The sequence below is a fragment of the Hippoglossus stenolepis genome, chromosome 17, assembly GCF_022539355.2.
Source record: "Hippoglossus stenolepis isolate QCI-W04-F060 chromosome 17, HSTE1.2, whole genome shotgun sequence".
In the NCBI taxonomy this organism is placed as follows: domain Eukaryota; kingdom Metazoa; phylum Chordata; class Actinopteri; order Pleuronectiformes; family Pleuronectidae; genus Hippoglossus; species Hippoglossus stenolepis.
The window spans coordinates 12,078,104-12,098,930 of NC_061499.1; the positions used below are offsets into that span (position 1 = coordinate 12,078,104).

The window sequence follows — 20,827 nt, forward strand, 5'->3', positions numbered from 1 at the left end:
TCCTGTCACCCTGCTGTACTGTATAGTACTGTATATGCATTACTATGTGGGGCTCATTCATTCAAAAACTGCGCTGGGATGGGGTTTGTTTGATTTTGCTGTGTGTGCATGTATCAGTGGCTGGTCTCTGTGGTCCCCAGAGACAGAGCAGCATATTTCATCATCCTCCAGACGCGGCACAAGAAAGCCTAAAGTCCCCTTTTCTTCTTTTGCCTCTTCAGCGATTCAGCAAACACCGACTGTTTAACTCGCTTCCTCCTTTTCAGATGGCTACTCGTGCTTTGAGTCTAAATACAAAGCTTGCTTCTTCTTTCGTTTTTACTGAGGAGCCATTGAAGTTTAAGGTCGTGTGCTTGATGCAAACTCCTCAATGAAGTCCTTTGCATGCTGATTATAATACTTAGGAAGTAGGAAGTGGAGACACGTCCTCCCATCATCCAGAAAAAAATACAAACGCTTAACCAATCACGAGGCAGTCTCAGCTGTCAATCATGACGTCTCAGTTCATTAATAAAGCATCAAATAACTAAAACCAAACTTAGCAGAAACATGAATACTTAAATATACATCAGTGTGATAAGACCTACCTAACATTATAGGAAAAAAATTGTACTTTGACTTTTTAGTTTGATCCATGTCCCAGCAGCTTACATGGAGGAGGCCGGGTTTACTACCCATACTGCAGCCCGCCACCAGGGGACGATCCAGGTGTTTTGGCTTCACTCAAATCATTGGGTGACAGACATAAGCACTGTGTAACTTTGCAGGACACATATTAAATTGTACAGTGCCTTTGTCTATTTTACTGTGTGCAAAATCTTCACAGAGATCTAGTTTTGCTGTTTGAGTTGTTTCACAGCTTCTGCTTCAGCCTTGTATCCAAAATCTCAGAAGGCAGCTATCTGAAGGATCATCTGAAAAGGGGCGGCTGACCTTAGACTCTCTGTAATTGTGATTTATAGCACAGGTAGCATTGCCTGGTAGCAATGAGGTACTTCCACTATATCTCTATTTTGTGCCACAGTTAGAGCAGTTTGGGTTATTTCACATGAGAGTTTTCTGCGTTTTGAAGTCGTCATGCATTTCCATCCACCAATCAGGATCTGTTTTTTTACATGCTGAAAGGACTTCTTGTCAAATCGGATCAATTCAGAGGACCCACACAGTCCTGAAAAAGCAAATTAGCTGAATTTTTTACTTCGTGTTGTGTTGTGGTGTTTCTGTCTGTTTCTGTTTGTTCACTGTATTCCAGTTGCTAACACAATACATCAGTTATTGACAGCGAGGCCACTGCAAGACTCTAAATATCGTTTTGAATCAAAGATCTAAAGCCATAGAAAACAATGTTAGTCGAGCAAACCTGTAAACATTGCTCCATCCTCAATTAAATGTATTTCTACTGTCGTGCATCTCGATCTGACAGCTCAAACAAAAGGCAAGTCAACAGCAGCAGCTGCATGGTGTTGACTGAAACAAAGTGATTACAGGCAGAGTTAAAAGGTCCGTGTAGAGGAGCACTTCCATGCATTTTCATCTCGACTGTGTGAGGGAAAATAAGGCACAATTGTGTGTCAGTGTTCATCACTGTTCTTTTCCCTTGTTAACGTCTGGATTCAGGAGCCCACTCGGCTTTAATGTGTGAATGTATTAAATGTTACAGCGAGCGTTTGATCACAATAAAGAGCTTTTTGGTGTGTGTGTCTGTGTGTGTGTGTGTTACTCAGCTGTAGAACTGTATGTGCAGCATACTGGTCCATTATGTCTGACGGCGAAGCTGTTGGTATAATCTGAGTCCCTGAAAGGGGCCAATTATCCCAGATTACACGTCCTATCAGAAAAGCAGGCTCGACATTTGACTTATACAACTGAACCCAGTGCACTCCAGCTGCACTCTGCACAGCTTTGAGTCATCTGGAGTATCAGGCTCAGATCCTCTTGGATCTACTGAATTCAAATTAATTCTCTTTCACATACTAGCTTAATTCTTTAATCAAATTTAATGCATTTACAACAACCTCCTAAGTGAGCTGTGGCCCTTTAACAAGCCTGGGTGAATTTCTTTTTGTCCCATGACTCCCTGGCTGCTCATTAGGACACAAAGATGGTACAGAATGAAAAAGCATGGTTTTGTACGACGCTTTAAATTTGGTGCAGACCTAAGTCCTTTGTATTAAAGTGAGAGAGTATTGCTGAGCAAAATTATATATTGTGATTTCCTATCAAAGTAGTAGGAAATAACATATCACCTTGCTTGATTTGTGTGACACAAGAAACGTTTGACCTCATTGAAACGTTCCTCTTGGGTCACCCTGTACAGATGCAGCATGGTTTAATTACCTACTCAGTTTATGGTTACCTCTCTTCTACTGAGCTCAATTTCCCATTTTATTAATATTTCTGAAGCTGATATCAATACAGATACTTGAAAGTTGACAACAAATTAGATAAACAAAATATGACTAATGGTGCAGTCTAGTTATATAACTGCTTTTTGCACGCTTCCTCCTTGTGTGCTTGGACGTCAGTGGTGCAGATACCTGAAGTTACATATTTGTTCAACTTTAACCTGAGCTGCTCTGCCATTTGGAGGTGCAGCCAGAGTAAAATATTGATGAGAAACTTTATTTGTCTCTGAATAGTCAAAACTGTACAAAAACAAGCTGCCCTGACAGAACAACACAAAAAAGATATTTTCTTGGTGAACTATCAGCATGCAGATGCCGTTAGCAGGTTTTAAACACAGTTTCAGTCTCTGCAACTTAGTGATCTACCACCACTGGAGCTAAGGCAGTGTTGTTAAATATGGCAACACCAGCAGGTTGAGAGAGCCCAACACCATGGCAACCACCACTTATGTTTTACCGCTGGAATGAGAATGCCGTTTCTCCTGAGCTGAACACTCAAAGCAATGGCACCATTGTTTCTTAAATATAGACTGTATATAAAGATGAAAGACACTCTCACACTTCCTCCCACTATCCCGCATGTCGTCCATCTTTTCTATGTGTGACTCAATGAATAGCAGTAGCATTAACTACTGCTATTTAAGTGTTATTTCCTCTAATGGTATGATGACTTAAAGGTTCAGTGTGTAAGATCTATTGGCAGATATTGAATACAAAATAATCCTAGTGATGTTTTCACTAGTGTGTGATCACCTTAATTAAAAGAATTGTCATGTCTTCAGTTTCTATGTCAACTGAAGGCTACCATTAGGTTCTCCGTGTTTGGAAGGGGAGAGTGAGGTGAGGGGTATTCAGCTGCAACATGCAACTTCACCACTAGATGTCACTAAATCCTACACACTGAACCTTTAATTTAAAAACATCAAAGCATTTCTTTACCCTCAAGGAAGAGTTAGTCCTCTTTGAGCTATGTGTGGATGCATGCACGGTACACGGTGCTACACCTCCTCTCTTTTCCTCTGCCACTTTAGAGAATAACATCATCTATAATCTAACTCACTGACCAACATATATGATGCGGATGTACCTTTAAGAAGCACATATTGGCACACACTACTACCTTTGTGTTACGCAAACGTATAGAAGGAAGTGTACAAGGAAGGGGAATATTTTAAAAGGATGACTTTTATCATTATGAAAATGATCCTGTCATGTGGGGGGAAGCCACATGACAGGACTCGTCTCATATTCATCAACCCACAGAGGTGCTGGGGTTTAAAGCCTCTCATGTTGCAGCATTTTCACACAGGCAGGACTAAACACTGCTTACAAGTTGAAAACGGGCCTAGGAGTGTACACACACACAGGCTGCTCTTTGTTTACCTATGGAAATTCGATCCAGGTAATGTGGCGACACAGCTTTACCGGGTACCTTGTGCGTGTTTCTCTTCTCCCTTCCCCCAAACACTATTACTCCTCCTAACTATCCTCCCTCTATTGTATTAATTGTACATGTAGTGACACAAACCAACGGTGAGGTGACGCTGTCATGTCTGCTGCAGCTCAACAACACAACACAGAAAATATGACGGTTTCTTTTAAATGTGTTATTCTTCTGTCGGACTGGTCAGAGAAGTGAGAGGTGGAAGTAATGCAATGTTTCTATGCACCTGTGACACACACACACACACACACACCTCTATAGTTGTGAGGACACTCATTGACATAATGCATTCCCGAGCCCTTTACCCTAACCAACATAACTAAATGCTTAACCCTAACCCTAACCCTACCCTAAACCTAACCCTACCCTAAACCTAACCCTAACCCTAACCTAATACTAACCCAATACTAACCCTAACCTAAACCTAGGTCTTAACCCTCAAACAGTCCATTGAATTTGTGAGGACCAACCAAAAGGTCCTCACAGTGATGTATTATACCAAAAATTGGCACGCGCGCGCACACACACACGCACACTCTCTCTCTCCCTCTCTCACACACCTGGCACTAGTAGGTCGCGCGAGCCGTTGGGTGGAGCAGCAGCAGCAGCGTCGCGTGCTGCGGAACACACTCAGCGGGACGGTCGCAGATGCAGGTCGCGGACGAGTGTGCGCGCGCGAGGCGGGGGGAAATGGCGAGCGAGCGGCAGTGCGCCTCCTCGTGAGGAGACAGTAGGCACCGGGAACCGGGGGACAGGCAGCTCGAGGACAAGGAGACGGGAGAAGCAGCCATGGAGGACTCTGAGCCCGCAGAGGACGGCTTGCTCGCGGGCTTGCGCTGGAACCGGAGCGCACGGGACCAGGCTCAGCTCAGGCACAAAATCCGGGACCTGCCGGGGCTACTCAAGCACGGACTGCACCTGCGGAAAAAGAGCGTGAGTATTCCACACGGAGCGATCAGCGTCCTTCCGTGTTTCATGTGACACGAACCCGAGCCACCGTTTGATTTCTCTGTTGCCGACACCGCGCGGTGCTCCCAGGCTGTTTCATAACCTCGTCACGACTCAGGTGTTTTCAGGAGCTTACAACTGTCGCAGAGTGCGTGTGTTCGTGTACGTGTGCGTGTGTGTGTGTGTGTACGTACACGCGCCCGCAAGCTACATCCATAATAATGTGAGCTGCTGTTGAACACCATACCTTCACACTCCGGTAGTCAAGGCAACACTACCTCCCCAACACATAGGGTACACACACACACACACACACACACACACACACACACACACACACACACACACCTATGTAGACACACAAATCTAACAGCGGACAATGATTCTCTTCATTTCACTGCCACTGATCAATTGATTGATCCCCAAAAATTGGAAAAACGTGCATCATATGTTTAGATGATCATTGCACACAAACACACACACACACACACACTCCTATTTAGACAAAATGTGTATACGCTACACTCAAATCTAACAGTTGACAATTATTCTCTTCATTCGGTTTCCACTGATCAATAAATGTATCCAAAAATATTGGGAAAACCTGCATCATAAGTTCCCAGAGATCAAATTGATCTCTTCAGATGTCTTGTTTTCGTCAGACCAATCTGCTCAATCTCAAACATTCATACAGAAACAAGCAGCTAATTGTCACTTCTGACAGCTGATGATTTAGCCTGATAAATTACTGCATTGATGAACTGATTAGCAAAAATAATTGCTCAATAATTTTCTTTTGATTGACTCATTACAACTCCTCCATTCTCTTGTAAATAAAGAAATCTCTTCGTCTGCAATGTAGCAACAATCCAAATGGGGGGAGGGAAAAAAATCGGTAGAAATCTCACTCATGTTCTTTTTCGTGATGATTTGGTCAACTAAGCAGTAAATGAGTGGGACTCTGAGTTCCCCGACGTGGAATAAACGCACCTGACAAGCCAAATAGCTGCGCCGAGTGTCAGCTCCACTCATCTTCATCATTGGTGGCGGCCGAGAGAGAGAACCATTCCCTCTGTTGTGGGAACCGCAGACGTGATTGCCAGATTCCACCGCTGCCAGTTGTGCTAAAAATATGCAGCATTAGTCGTGTAAAGCCCCGTTTGGACCGGGAAGGTGAACCGTTGATGTCATGTCACATCGTGTTCTTTTAAGTGATGTTTCATGATCTACAGATGGAGGTCACTTTGTGTTCTTATCACCTGTCTGATTACTCTTGATAGTGATAGTACATCCCACTATTCATTTCTAAAGAAAGTCTGTGAATAGGAGATTCCACTTTAAGAGTATTAAAATGAAATGGATCACATTGCCCTTCCTTAAAGCTACCATTCATTGTTTTCCTGTAGTATATGGTTCATTGCCTGTGTTTAAGCTTAAGGAAAGCAAAGACAGGGGGATAATGAGTAGATGAAGAAAAAATGTCTTTCTCCTCCTCTCTTCCTCCGACTTAGTGCATGTGATCATGTGTGGGTGAGTGTGATGAGGCGTAGGTAAGTGGTGTAAAGGTATGGGCTGTTCTGTGCAGACTGGTTTTCTCTAGACACTGTCAGTTGGCTATGCTTCACCTGACACACACACACACAACACACACACACACACACACACACACACACACACGCCTGCACAGATGCATTTTCCCAAAATGTCACTGAGGAGCACTAGATAATGTTTTTCGCTCTGCATTTCGAGCTTTAACTGCAAATGGTGACTTCATCTCAAATCACTGGCCTGAAACGGCATCTCTTGGTGCTGTTTTCGGTGGACGCCTCTTCACTCATCTTTCATCCATGCAGCATCTTGAGCTATCACTTGTGTTTTCTGCTCTACACTTTGCAGCATTGTAAAAGGGCAAAACATCTGACATAAGCAGTTTTTCACGCACACGCATTAAAATTGTTGTATTGCACAGAGCCATCTGTCACCTTCGGTTCCAGCCTGCAGCGGCCTCACCTTGGAGAATCCTCTTACATTATAGCTCTGTTGTGACTTGCTCTGGTATTCAATAATTAGTCCTTCATTGGCTTTAAAATGAAAACCTTATATCTTGGCAGTAGTTTACATTTTTGCCAGGGAAATTATCAGTTTTTTGCTATTGTTTACCACCAAAACCATCAAGCCTTAAGTACATTTTCTGCAACCAGTCTTACTATGAGTTGTTTTCTTTTTTTTTCAAGCTTTTTGTTGCTGACAGCAAAAGCTTGTACACAGTCACATACATTACAACTATACAATATGTTAAATTAAAAACATTGTATGCATATGTCCAGTATGCTGCTGAAACCATAATGTAAGCTCTCAGACTAAACAATCTCAGGGGAAGGGTTGATGATAGGGTGATCTCATTTCTACATATATATGCAGCAAAACAGTGGCTTGTGATCTGTTTTTATGTCAGCCAAGATATTTCACATCGATAACTGCATTATACATTTCCATATAAAAGATTAGAGTGAGGAGTGGAGAGATGGACTCAAACATTCACATTCACTTAGCATTTAAATGTACACAAGAACCACAGTATTCGACTAAATGGATTAGCATGGTATAAGATAATAATACAACCTAACTTAATTCACAACTTAAATGTGCATTTGTAGTTATACATACACCTACAAAAACAATACACAATACTGTATACAGTATGTAGAGTCCACAGTTAATATACGGGTGAAAAAATACAAATGTAAAGTAGTGTAGTATAATATGAACATGCTCTGATAAAGGCCTATCAATATGAAGTTTTAAAGGCATTATCTTTTTCTGTCATCTCAACATTGTCCACTAAACTTTTATTTTGATGTTAAGGGCCCTGTTGGAAGTTGCACTAGTTTCCCTTTCCCCCCTCTTTTCCCTCACCTATGCTGGCCCTCAGGTAACATAATAGTTCAGTTTGTCAGTTCTGGGCTACTGTATCAACGTAGTGGTGCAACATCGCCATGGTAAAAAACATAATTATCCATTTCTGCCGATACATCCCTTTTAAATCTGACACACTGGACCTTTTTAAGTAGAAGAATTCCAATATTGACACTATTTTTAAAAACAACCTTCTTAAAATCCGTTTCCTACTACTCAAGCTTATCAGCGTATCAACAAGATCCAAGACAGAAAAATAAGCTTGGTTACAAGGTACTTGGTAAATTAGTGTGGTACCAATGAACATAGATACTGATCATTAAGTGTTACGCAAATGGCCACATGTGCTGGCAGATAGGGATGGGCTGTTAGGTTTATTGTGTGTGTTTGTCTGTGTGGATGTGTGTGTCCATTGAACTATAGCTGCTTTGATGTCTCCATTTTGACTTCCCCGTATGATGGATCTGTCGAGGAGTCGACAGGGCCTCAGTACAAATTCAAAGTGTGTGTGTGTGTGTGTGTGTGTGTGCGTGTACGTGTGAGAGGGGGCTTGCCAAGCATTCCGCACTACAGCTCAGCAATCTAATTTGAGAGTAATCCATTTCTTCCAGATAATGACCCCCTCCCTCTCAGTATACACACTTTGAAGTCATCACGAAGTTAAGTGTGTCAGCATGAGCTCTCTCTTTATAGCCCTCATTCCTCCTCTTCTTTGTTCTCTGCTACTCTCTTTTGGCCTCTAGTGTACCGACAGCAACGGGCTGTGATGGAGGATGGATGGAGTGAGTGCGTGCGTGTCTGTGAAAATGACACAGACAAAAGAGACTGAAGGAACATGGCCAGCATTCATCTCTCTGGCCGTGTGATACACTATGAATGAAACACCTCTGGTGTGAGTGTCTGGATTGTGTTTGTGAGAAGACGTGATGGTGGAGAAACAAAGAGCCCTCGAGAGATCTGTGTTCACCAGACAGGGAGACAAAGAGATGGAGAGACAAGATACAGTGGCCAAGATGGAAGAGAGAAGGAAGGAGTGAGACAGACATAGCGAGAGTCAGAGACAATTTATTTAGTCTGCGTGCATGGTTGGCTGGTGTGCTCTACTTCCCCCCCAGTCCAAACACTGCATTTCATCACACTCAAACAGAAACAGTCTCGTCTTAACTGATATCTGGGAGTATGTTTACACTGAACTGCTGATTTTTACAGTTAAGAATGTGCTTTTTAGAAAATGTTTGTGGAAGGGAAAACATTTCTATGCACTATATCTATAAGTGCTTCAATTAAGGAGTCTTTTCATTGATTAATTATTTCCTGAAGATATTCATTTTACATATGATTGAAAACAAAGTGAAGCAGCGAAAAGAGATAGTCTCGGTCGGGATTCGGTTTGTTTGGGGTGTGAAAAAACTTTTTGGGATAGTTCGGACTTTCGGATCAATTGCAGGAAGTTGAGTCATCATTAAACAATAGAAGAAGAAAAAGAAGCAGAAGCCTTACGGGTGAACGACAAGGACATTGGTGATGCTGTTAGTAAAACCATAATGGTGTTACAGTGGCAATGAAATCAACTATGAACTGGTTAATTAATTTTCTCCATTCAAACGGAAAGACAACTACCTGCTGAATCGACAACACGCCAACGTCAGACATTGGCCTGTCTACAAACCGATCAATGTTAAGTACAGGTAGACACAGCCCACGTAGGTGATGAAGACAGGATGTACTTACGTCATACAAAAGACTTTAGTGCGCTTGATAAATGGCAACGTGAAACCAAAACATACCAGGTCAAATGTAAACAATGTAACAAAGACATGAACCTTAGTTTAGGCTGTCATGTGTGGAAACGCCCCTTAAAATATCAATTACCAAGTTTTTCGATTCACTTTCTCTTGATTGACCGATCGATTCATTGACTGATCATCTAAGCTCCAGAGGATTTACTGTGGCTGATCACACAGCACATGAGTCATAGTGATTTGATCAACATCTCAGTGCAGCGCATAGGGACGACAGCTTTGACTGTGTCAGCAGCCGTCAAATCACTATTTTATGGTTGTTCAGTCGTCTGACACCAGTCTGTGATCTTCAGTATTTTAGGAAATGCTTATCTTTGTTTTCTTGCCCAGAGTTAGACAACTCCAATATCGATCTTGTAAATGTGAAGCTACAGTCAGCAGCAGCTACAAAGATAATCGTATCATCAAGACGACACATAGTGCTGCACACTAAAACCCACAAGTTGTTGTTTTACAATTCATGTTTTATGTGGCTAAAACAAATACAATATAATCTGTTAATTAGTGAGCTTTAGAGATGCTGGTAAGAGATGGACTTTGTTATGGCTGGAGCCAGGCTAGCTGTTTCCCACTGTTTCCAATCTTTGTGCCAAGCTAAACTAACCTGCTGCTGGCTGTTGCCTCATATTTAAAATCAGAGTGGTATTCCTAACTGTTCTGTCAGAAACCAATTAAGCACATTTCCCAAAATGCTAAACTGTTGGTTTGACAAAGAGTAGGTGAGTTACAGTCACTTGTTTTGAAAAAAAGGCATGAGTGGTATTGTGTAACCTCGTGTGTGTGTGTGTGTGTGTGTGTGTGTGTGTGTGTGTGTGAGACAATCCCGGCAGTATCATCGCTCTAATGAGGATCACACACACACACACACATTTGTCTAATCATCCCTCTCTTTCATTTTCTTTCAACCCAAAGACACAGCCGAGAATTTCTCCTCTTCTCCTTCTTTGTCTTCCTCGGTCTTTTTCTCTCTCTCATGCTTCCAATTAAGACGATGTCTCTCACCGCCTCTTATCTCTCCCTCTCCATCTGTCATGTTCACATCCGCTTTCATATATTCATGGCCTGTTGTGAATTGTTCAGCCTTCCTTCTGTTCTGTTCTTCTCTCACACGTCAACTCGTTTATATTTCTTCATCTTCATCCATCCTCCGCAGTCGCTTATAGGTGCTTTTCATTAGCTCCATCATTTGATCTTGCTGCATCTCCCTATTTGTCATCATGTGGTGGTTGGTTACCATCAGCCAGTGAGAGGCAAAGGTTTCCAGAGGGTTTCAAACCCACGACTCTTATCAATGATGCTGCTTCACTGACTGAACTCAAAGACCGGTTGCACTCCTATTGCAGGAGGCTCTCATCTGTCGGTTTTTAATGAACTTTGGCGACGTGATCGTCATCCTAATACAAGTCTACAGTTTGTGTTTTTATCAGGGGTACACTGCTGTGGTGTTTTTAAAGCGAGTTTGAGATGCATTGTTGAAGCAAGTATAAAATACTGCTTCTATATCCAACCCCTTGGACTATTTTCTATGTTATGTTCAGTGTATTTAACCTGAAATCATAGCATCATTTGTTTTTCAGAGATTATATATCTGTTAATCAGTGTCAGAATGTGTCTTCCAACCACAGTGATTTTGTGTTGTAAAACAATACAACATCAAATCATTTCAGGGACGTATTGTCATTAAGCTTATTTTTATTACTGTTAAGTGTCTGTACTGTTACGATTGGAAGAGTAAATACTGCTCATTTATTACCAGAAGATATAATTCAATAAATGTTTTAATACTTCAAAGATTTTCACTTTTATGATTACCCTTTGATAAACCACATTCAGTCATAAAACCTGTAAAGATTTGATCGTATTACTCTGCAGTGAAAAAAAACTAAAAATAGCTGTATACATTTACCACCATTGTCACATCTTCCTCTGCTCAGGCCATGTGTGTTTGTTTCTATCTTTTTCAGTTATTATTTCCGGTTTAGTTTGAGCTGACTTCACTTCCTGCGTTCCTGTGTTTCCCGCCTGTGTGATGCCCTGCCCTGCCCTGATTCACCCGTGATTCACCTTTGTCTCGTTGTCCCTGTGCATTTAGTCTCTGTGTTTCCTTCTCTCCGTGTCGGTTCGTCTCAGCACCTTGTCTCCTGCGTTCCAGACATTTCTCCTCATGTAATCCTTGTGGTTACGACCTGGTTACCTCTGCAAAGGAGGTTATGTTTCCATTGCGGTTTGCTTGTTTGTCTGTCTGTTACTTAGCAGGATTACTCAAAAGGTACAGAACCGATTCCCTTGAAATGTTTCTGAGGGGTGGGGCATGACCAAAGGAAGAACCCATCCAATTTTGCAGTGGAATTATTTTCTTTTACATGGCGAGATAGAATTTCCTGTTGTCTATCCCCAATTAAACATCTTGATCTAACACATAATTTTTCATCTTTTTTACGAGGTTGTCACCAGAGTGTCGACTGTCATCTAGCTCCTCTGGCACAATATTAATCCATAAAGATTAAGAGCTTATTTCCTGATAGGGGAAGTAGAGGTGAAGTGGATCTGCCCAGGGAAAAAGCTGTAATATGATCACAAAACGATTTATCATGTTGTCAATTCAATATTTTTTCTTGTTGGAGGGAAGAATGTAGCCAATAAACATATTTTTATTGTTTAACATTGTTAAATGTGGTCTCATATTGATGTGCATTAAACCATTTAGGTGAGATAATACACACTTTTCTCTTTTTCTTTATGATAAAACCAGAAAGTCAGTGTTGGCAGTGGTTGGGTTTAACCAAAACCTGACTAATGGTTTTGGAATGGTAAAACTGGTCTTTCTCACCTCAGTCTTGTTTGTTCACTGTGTTTAATGTGTGCACTTCATTGTGTTTTGGCTCTAATGCTTTGTGTGTACTTTTTCTCAACAGCAGTCACCTGACACTATCCCTGGACCGAGTACCGGACCTACAGTACACAAGGTGGGGAAACGCACACAGGTGATGTCATCGCTTTAGTTTTGCTGCGAGGCGAAATTGTGTTTGTTTAGCCTCAATACAGGTGATGTCACCAGTGATATTACCTCGGGCTATTTCAAAGTTATTGTCACCAACTACACACACACACACACACACACACACACACACACACACACACACACACACATCCTAGTCTTAATTTCTCATGCATCACTGTGTAACAGTTTGGTAAATACTTAAAAACTGCCTTAGGTCCTAAATATCTCACTTGAGCGTAGTTTGCTTACAAGTCAAATGTTCTTAGATGCTACTTATTTTCATGCAATGCTGTTACTCTTGTGCTAAAAGCTCATTTATTGGCTTTGTCCCTCTGCACTGTTGTATTTTATATTAGTTGTATGTAACCAGGTTTTCTATATTCTTTATTTTGCAAGTTTAGTAAAGTACATGGCAGTACATTGCAATGATGTGGTGCCAAAGCAGAGTGACACCAGTGAAAAAAAAAAATATATATGGAGATTAGTTTGGAAGATGAATTTTTAGTACTGACCTCTACTTCCTGACCAAAATTAAACATTCTAAGATTTATTCAAAAAACATTTTTGGTAGATATTAGATAATATTTTGCAAAGCTTTGTTGAACATCTTGAAAATCTGAAGCAATTCACGTTTCAACAAATATAGTGTTGTAAATGATTTGTTATTATATATTAATTTTATCATTGTGTTCATTTTTGATTAAGTCTCATTCAATCCACTGCAGAGTAATTTCTTTTTATTATAAACAAAAGTGTGGAAATATGAAATATGAAGTCAGACTCGAGTGCTGGTTGTGTGAGCCTGATTGAATCCAGGCTCTGTGTTTGAAGGTCATTGATGACATCATCTTGCTGCTCCACAAAGGATCAGTGATTTTGCTTTAAGGTCTGAAACCTTCTATGAGACACACAGCTGAAAAAGGAAATTGAGTGTCTGTCAAAAACTGCAATACGTGTATACTGCAACATTCTGGTTAGTACGATAACTCACCATTATATTAAAGAACCTTAATGTAGCCAACTGAATCTTTCTTGCAGATGTTTTTTTAATATATTGAGACCTGCATTGTGTATATCTATGTTTCTATCATCCGGTCTTCTTGTTTACCTGTTGGTGGCACATTAATGTGTTTCTTGGTATTTATTTTATGATACAAACTGTCCATCAAGAATGTGCATGTAAGGAGTCCTGCTGCAGGTTCAGTTCCGACCCACCTCTCTCCCTATTTCACGCTGCTGCTGTCCTATCAATAAAGGCAAAACGCCATGTGCATGTGCAATGGGATGCAAACACAAAAATACTCCACAGCACTACTAGTGGTAAAAACACCCACATGGTTCATTTTAATCTTGCAGTGCATCAAGTCAGTTTAGCTAATACATGCACCGCCATCTCACTATAAAAATCTTTTAACTGACGAGTCATGACTTGAAATAAAGTTTTAAAACTGCACCCATACAGCCACAAGGCGACATCATCAATGTAACAAGACAAGACAGCATCAGAGGTTGAATTGACACCAGATGGACTCACTAATAATGTAACATAATGCGAATGAAGCCTCATCAGCCATTAAGTGAACTCCACTATGGAGCATGCAAAGGGAATATCAATGGAACAGAACAAACTGCCGATGTAATCAGCTTAATAGAAATACAATCTTTATTTGCAACAGTGTCAAAAGCAGGATTATTGCAGAGCTTGTAGACACAGTCAATGTTTCGTTGCTCAGGGGGGAAAGACATGGAGCTGTCCTTGAGTCGGTCAATGACAGTCACATGTAGCCACCTAGCTCTCCGCTTCCTTGAACTGCTATCCGAAAGAAAGATGTGATAAGCTTTAGTTCATTGTTAGGTGCAATTTTCTTTTCTGGTTTTTCATGCAAAACATTTATTTTTGATGCGTCTTTGTGTGTGTCAGTCTTGCTCCCAGAGTTTTCCATGTGGCGGTCGGGCCGTGAGGAATGCCTTCCTCTCTCATGGACCATACCCAGCTAAAGACAAGATACACCTGGCCAGAATCATAAGGTACACTCTGCCTCTGTGTTTGTGTGTCTGTGTGCAAGGCAGAATCAATATGTCCGATGAAGCATGTACACTGACTCACCAGTCAGTTTTGAGCCTTGTCCTGATTGGCCACTCGCGTTGTTTATGCAGTAAGACGGATATAGTGTGACGTAGACATTATACAGTGGAGCACACGATGCTTTGGGAATGCATGCACTCCCATACTGCACACAATGAACAGTACATACAGATGCATGTATAAACAATGTGAACATCTGGACACAAATATAAATAGATGCTCATAGCTGACACACACACACACACACACACACACACACACACCCAAACACACACTCTCTCAGGCGCAGGCGTATATCTCGGGGGGGGTGCAGACGGAAACTATTCAGTGTTTCAGAGGAAAAGGCTTACAGAGAACTAATGAATAATCAATGGATATCGATTAAATAAAGACGAGCTTTGTGCTGAAGGTAGAGGTTTATGTTTATGTGAATGTGCCTCTGGATCATAACACTGTGGGGCCGGACTTGCGTGTTAAACATGTGTTTGTGTGTGTGTGTGTATTTTAACAGGCGTAGCTACGTGGGCGTGGAACTGGTGCAGTGGTTGTGCGAGCAGTGTGTGTACGTGCGCTGTCGGACTACTGCTGTGCGTGTCTGGCAGGTGCTGCTGGAGCTTGGAGTCCTGCTGTCTGGTATTAACACAACCACACACACAGTCTCACATATGCTACACACACTCACTCTAATACGCTTCAGGGTTGGACTGCACTTCAAAATTTATAGTCACCCTGCAGCAACATCAGCAACAATGTACAGATCTCTGAAGAGACAAGAGATGAACCGGTTTACCAGGCTGATGTCAGATATTCTGCCATATTCTATCATAACAAATACGATTATAAAACACAATCAACTCCGTGATAGAATATTTATTTTGATATTGGCATATTCACATATGACAACCCATGTTTCTGTATTCAGTGGAGCAGACGTAAAGAAAATAATGTAGAGACTGTGTTTACATGACTAATCTTTGTAAAGACTGCATACGCATACTGTCAGTGTAATATTCAAAGGCTCTTTAAAGAATGAAGAAGTCCTGCTCGGGTGCAGTTCATTGGTCTGGCTAATCCACTAAACCTGATACAAAGACCTCATTCGGTCTATTTGGGAGAACGTGTCTCAGCTCTTCTCTCTAACCAAGAAAGGTTCAATATTAACTACCAGTATTAATTTCAAATAAATATGTTGGTTTTTATTATAACAATCCATATACCATTCCATAATAATTCAGGTGGTAATGACACTCTGTTTTTCACCCATACTCAGAATACTGTGACTTATACTGTACTCAAATATTTACAACTGTGGGAGCAGTATGTTTTAATGGCTGTTAATAATTGGCGTCATCCCTACTGCTACTTAAATAATATTTTAAGGCAGTTTATGTTCAGCCCTGTCTGTGTGTAATGATAACAACCAAACTGCCTGACAGAATGCAAGAGAGATAATAGATTTCAGCCAAGTTGAGAGAAATGCTTCAGAAAAATTAAAGCCACATTCTTCAGTCAGGCTCTAGGCATGGTCAATTGTAATGTGATAATTAAATTGAATGTGTCAGCATTTCTCACACCCATATATTCCCATCAAGCCTTTGGCCATGAGTTAAGTGTGTTAATCCTTGTCATTGACTAATCATGATGCAGAATATACAAACTAACGTGTCTTTTGACACACAACAGGAAATGGAGCTGGTTTTCTTCAGTTTCTCAGTTGTTTACCTGTGTGTCTGCTCTTTCTCCAGTGGATCAGCGGGTGGTGTTCTCGGACTCAAACTCATACTACCAGTTCAGCTTTGAGGAGTGTGATTCTGCCGCTTGTGAGTTTCGCTCCAATGAGGGGGAGTGGCCAGAGGCTGTCAGGCTCCTCCTGCAACTTGCCCCATATGTCCAGTTTCGCTCTGGAGGCGGGGCCAATAGCCCGTAAGTGTCAATAATATCTGATTACAAATGATGGATGGATGGATGGACGCGAATCAGATAAATCAAAATACGGGGGGGTTGTGGTGGTGGTGGAGGAGGGAGTTGCGGCAAACTGTGTTTGCAGCGAGATCGTCAGAGTAACATTTAGAAAGTGTCAGATTATATTGTCAGCGATTGTAAACCAGAATAAATGTGATTGGATGTTTCTAGAGACCCATCTGTGAATGAGCCAATAATTGTAAGCCGATTGCGAATAGCTGGAGCCAGTCAGCTTATTTCTATGTGACTTCAGGGGTCTGCCTGAGCTAACGCGATGCTTCACAGATTAACCATAGACTGTAAATTAAGATAGATGACGTGTCACTTGACGTGTGCACTTCCTCCTACTATCCAGGATTTCAGCCAAAATATTTGAGCTCTACAGATACACACATTCAACCAATCGTGAGTCAGTCTTAGCCGTCAATCATGATGTTGGCCAGGTGGCGATCCCAACTCTTTGGTTTCACTTTTTGGGAGCAGTCATGTCATCCATCTTTATATACAGTCTATGGGTCTAACTCTAGACTATTGCTTACTTTAATTTCTGAAAATGTGTTTTGTTTAGTGTATTGGTGAGGCCTCGGCTGAGTCCTACTCATTTGTTGTAAGGAAAAGTTAGTGGTTTCCATGGTTGTACCGCTGTATGTAACTGTGTGAGTGTTGATCATAATTGATGGTGAATGTGACTCAGTTGTGATATGCAGGATGATCTCCATTGACCTGAAGTGGAGGCTCATTGCTGTGGTAAAATTTAAAAGTAGAAGTGACAGGTCTCCAGTTTAGATTCATGATTGAGGTCATTTATCTGTCTGATGATTTACTGTGAAAAGTGACTGTTTGATTCGGTGGACTCGTCGGAAACTCCTGCAAGGACAGTCCTGTCCGTGCATGCACACTAACACATACACACACCCAGTGAAAAACCTAATCTCTCTTCAGTGTTTTAAATCCTCAATCTGCTTACGTGACATTCGTGTGCAGGCGCCCACACCTTCACATCCACAGGAGAAATGCACTCATACACAAAAACTGAGGCGATCACTCATAAACACAAGATGGGCTGTGACACACACTTAACACACACATGTAGAGTGGTGTCAGCCAGAGTTCCCTTGCTTTTGCCGGTTTTGTGTGTGGGATTCCTGCTGAGGCTGCAACTGAACTCAATCTGTCACTCAGAGAAAAAGAGTGAGTGTGAGACGGAGGCGGGGGGTGGTGGCGGCGGGGGAAGAGTATACATGGAGAGCAAAGTATCCAAAGCACTCGTCAACGCATTCATATGTGTGTCGACTTCAAAGGGTGTATTTACAGACACCAGGGAGAGAGCACAGCAGCAAGGGGATCTGAATGTCATACTAATATAAATCCCATGTATCATACTGTACATACCTCTATGTTCTGCATCAACTACTTTAGATCCATTATAGTTGATGACATGCCCTCCACTCAGTGTTGCTGCAGAGTGCAGACATCTGCAGATGTGTTGTTTTACTTTTGTAGATACGTACATAAAATTTTTATATTCAGCATTCTCACTCTGACCCTGCTGATGTCTGTGTCTCTCTTTGCAGACACCCTCCCTCTCTCCGTCTCACACCCTCCCCTCCTGCATCTCATCCCCCTTTTCTCTCTCTCATTGATGTAAAGGAGACTAGCCGTAGCCGAGAGGGAAAACACCTGCTCGCTTCCAGGAACCTCAATAATGCTTTACTTAGATCCCTGATCCAATAATGATGATTGTTTTTGGAATTATAAAATTCACAACAGCAGTAATTTGAAGGGTCTGTATCATAGACTCTAAAGACGTGTCTCCACTTCCTCCCATTATCCAGAAAGGAACATATGTCAAATGTGGTGCAGATTATCTGTTCTAATCCTAGTGCTTCTCTTTTTAAAGTCTTAACTCAACAGTCAACAGTCAGTCATATTATATTTAGGCTAATATTCATTGAAATCCAATCATGAGATATTATATCTGATAAGAGCAGTGTTCATATCTCGAGCTTATCTTCAGGCTGCAGGTGTTCGCAACAAAGACAAATTCACATTGTCAGCCTGTGTTAACAGATGTGTAGTTAAAGGAATACACTACTTTTGAAGGTGCTGCAGTAAGACGGTGTAACTGATGATCATGCTCCTCATGAATTATGTCTCTCCATGTCTTGCTGCAGTAATTAGGCCAGCATTAGACTTATGCTCTAACGTATAACGTAATACCTGATATGGCAACATTACCTGATTATTAAACTTCCTTCTTGATAGATTGTTTTGACAGATATTCAATCAGCCACACAAACAATGCTGGTAGAATGTTTCAGTTAACTCTGCAGCACAATATGTACATGGACAACAGCAGACATTCCACACATTATTGTGAATCAAAACTATGATACAATAGGAAAAACATATCACACACAACCACATACATTTGGTGATTAGTTTGCGTGTCTGTCATTAGTGTGAGGATGGATTTAGAGCAAGGATGTCAGACTCCTGATTGCTATGTGGGGGAAAAAGCTCTTTGTAAGGTTAGTAGTCTCCGTAGGTAGTGACCTGTAGTGACCTGTAGCGCCTCCCTGAGGACAGGAGCTGGAAGGCCTTCATGTTTTGGAACAAGAATCTTGGTTTTAAGAAACTGTCAGTCGTCATCTTCTTGCATCATTGCTTCTTGAATGATTTCTAAAGTTCACTCAGGCAGTTGTCCATTTACCTGAGTGGGTCAACTATTAACATACAAAAAGGTTTCCTTGTTCCTTGCTGTCTATCTGAATTCAGTTCAGTTTAATTTTGATAAGCATTATTGGCAAGAAAGTCTCTGTCTCTCTTTCTACTTTGCCTTATATTCAAATGTGAGTACAGACTGAAACTTGCATACATGTGTGCTTTTTAGAAGCGCTGGCATTAAATTTTAACTATGACAAGATGTCCTGCACATTACACATCACTGCATTTGTTCATTTAAAGTCCATATCAAGTTTAGCTATGTCAGGTTGTAAACTGATCCCACAGAGGGTAAGGTTTGAGTATGAATTCTACCCCATCAAATACACTAAGCTGTGTGTCCTTTTTACCATTGTATGAACACACAATGTAATGTAATCCAATACAGCAGCCCTGCAACAAATACTCTCAAGGCTTTGTGGTGCACAAATATTCATATTATGTTCAGAATGCTGAATATTTTGTCACTGTGTATAGGCCTACAAACCATGATTTACCCTAAATATGAAGTATTTTACCTCATAATGTGCAGTACACTACAACAGCAACCTGAGCTACAGTGTTAACCTCACAAACAGTAGTCTGCAGTAGTGGCATAATAATGAGGAACCAGAGATACCACATTGTGTATGGCTCTGCCAACCAGTGCAGTTTAAGTTCACATAAATGTTTTTTTCCAGACTCGTATGAGGTTACCAATTAACCTTTGAGTCCAATAGACAACTATTCAAAATTTTATGAAATTCCTCAAAGACAGAGTTGAGATATCATCTTGAAGAGGCCAGAACAAGGTTTGTGAGGCCACTGTGACCTCGACCTTCGACTATACAAATCTAATCAGTTAATTTTTGAGTCCAACTAAACATTTGTACCAAATGTGAAGACATTCCCCCTGGGCGTCCTGGAGATATCATGTTCACAAGAACTGTCACCACGTTGGAAACATAAAAATCTCAAAACAACTTCAATCCACAAATCCCTTTGCCTACTCCCACATTCCACTGTATATTAAATACATTACATCATCTAAACTATACTTTATTGTCTGATGTAGTTGAACGTGACATCAATTGATAACAGTTAAGATGCCAGTTTTCCTTTGCTAGTTCTTTGCACATCATTGTGCAGGAGGAGCAGAATTACCAAGAGCTAAACTATGAAACCTTATCATGGGAGGAGAACCCACGCTCTTACTTTGCATGGTGCTTTGGTCCTAGGTGTAGGATCTGTTCTGTTCAATCACAAAACATCACAGAACATGACTATACCTTATGATATTCAACTCTGAAAAGGAGGTGGTGCCACCACCGATCATGTTAATCCTCTTTCAATACCGCCCTGCGCTGCTTAATGATGGCTGACATCCCACCCACTGTGCCTCTTCTCCAGCTCTGGTACATTCAGGCTCATTGTGAGTCATCAAATTACCAAATGAACCCAGGCTATGAGAAAAATAACACTTAATGACCCTGAGAAGAATAGATTTAGCATGGTGGCTCAGAATAGACAGTAAATCCCACGATTCACTAATGATCTTCT

At 41.3% G+C, this 20,827-nt stretch overlaps 1 protein-coding gene across 1 annotated transcript in view; it reads left to right on the top strand.

Moving 5' to 3' along the window:
- Window positions 1-4,405: 4,405 nt before the first annotated feature.
- Window positions 4,406-20,827, top strand: part of rapgef5a (Rap guanine nucleotide exchange factor (GEF) 5a) — a 46,002-nt gene continuing 29,580 nt past the window's right edge. Inside the window, exons 1-5 of the mRNA XM_035183332.2 lie at window positions 4,406-4,782; window positions 12,431-12,481; window positions 14,438-14,544; window positions 15,114-15,235; window positions 16,348-16,525. Of these exons, the coding sequence (XP_035039223.1) occupies window positions 4,639-4,782; window positions 12,431-12,481; window positions 14,438-14,544; window positions 15,114-15,235; window positions 16,348-16,525 (602 nt within the window). The 5' untranslated portion in view covers window positions 4,406-4,638. The remainder of the gene's footprint in view (window positions 4,783-12,430; window positions 12,482-14,437; window positions 14,545-15,113; window positions 15,236-16,347; window positions 16,526-20,827) is intronic.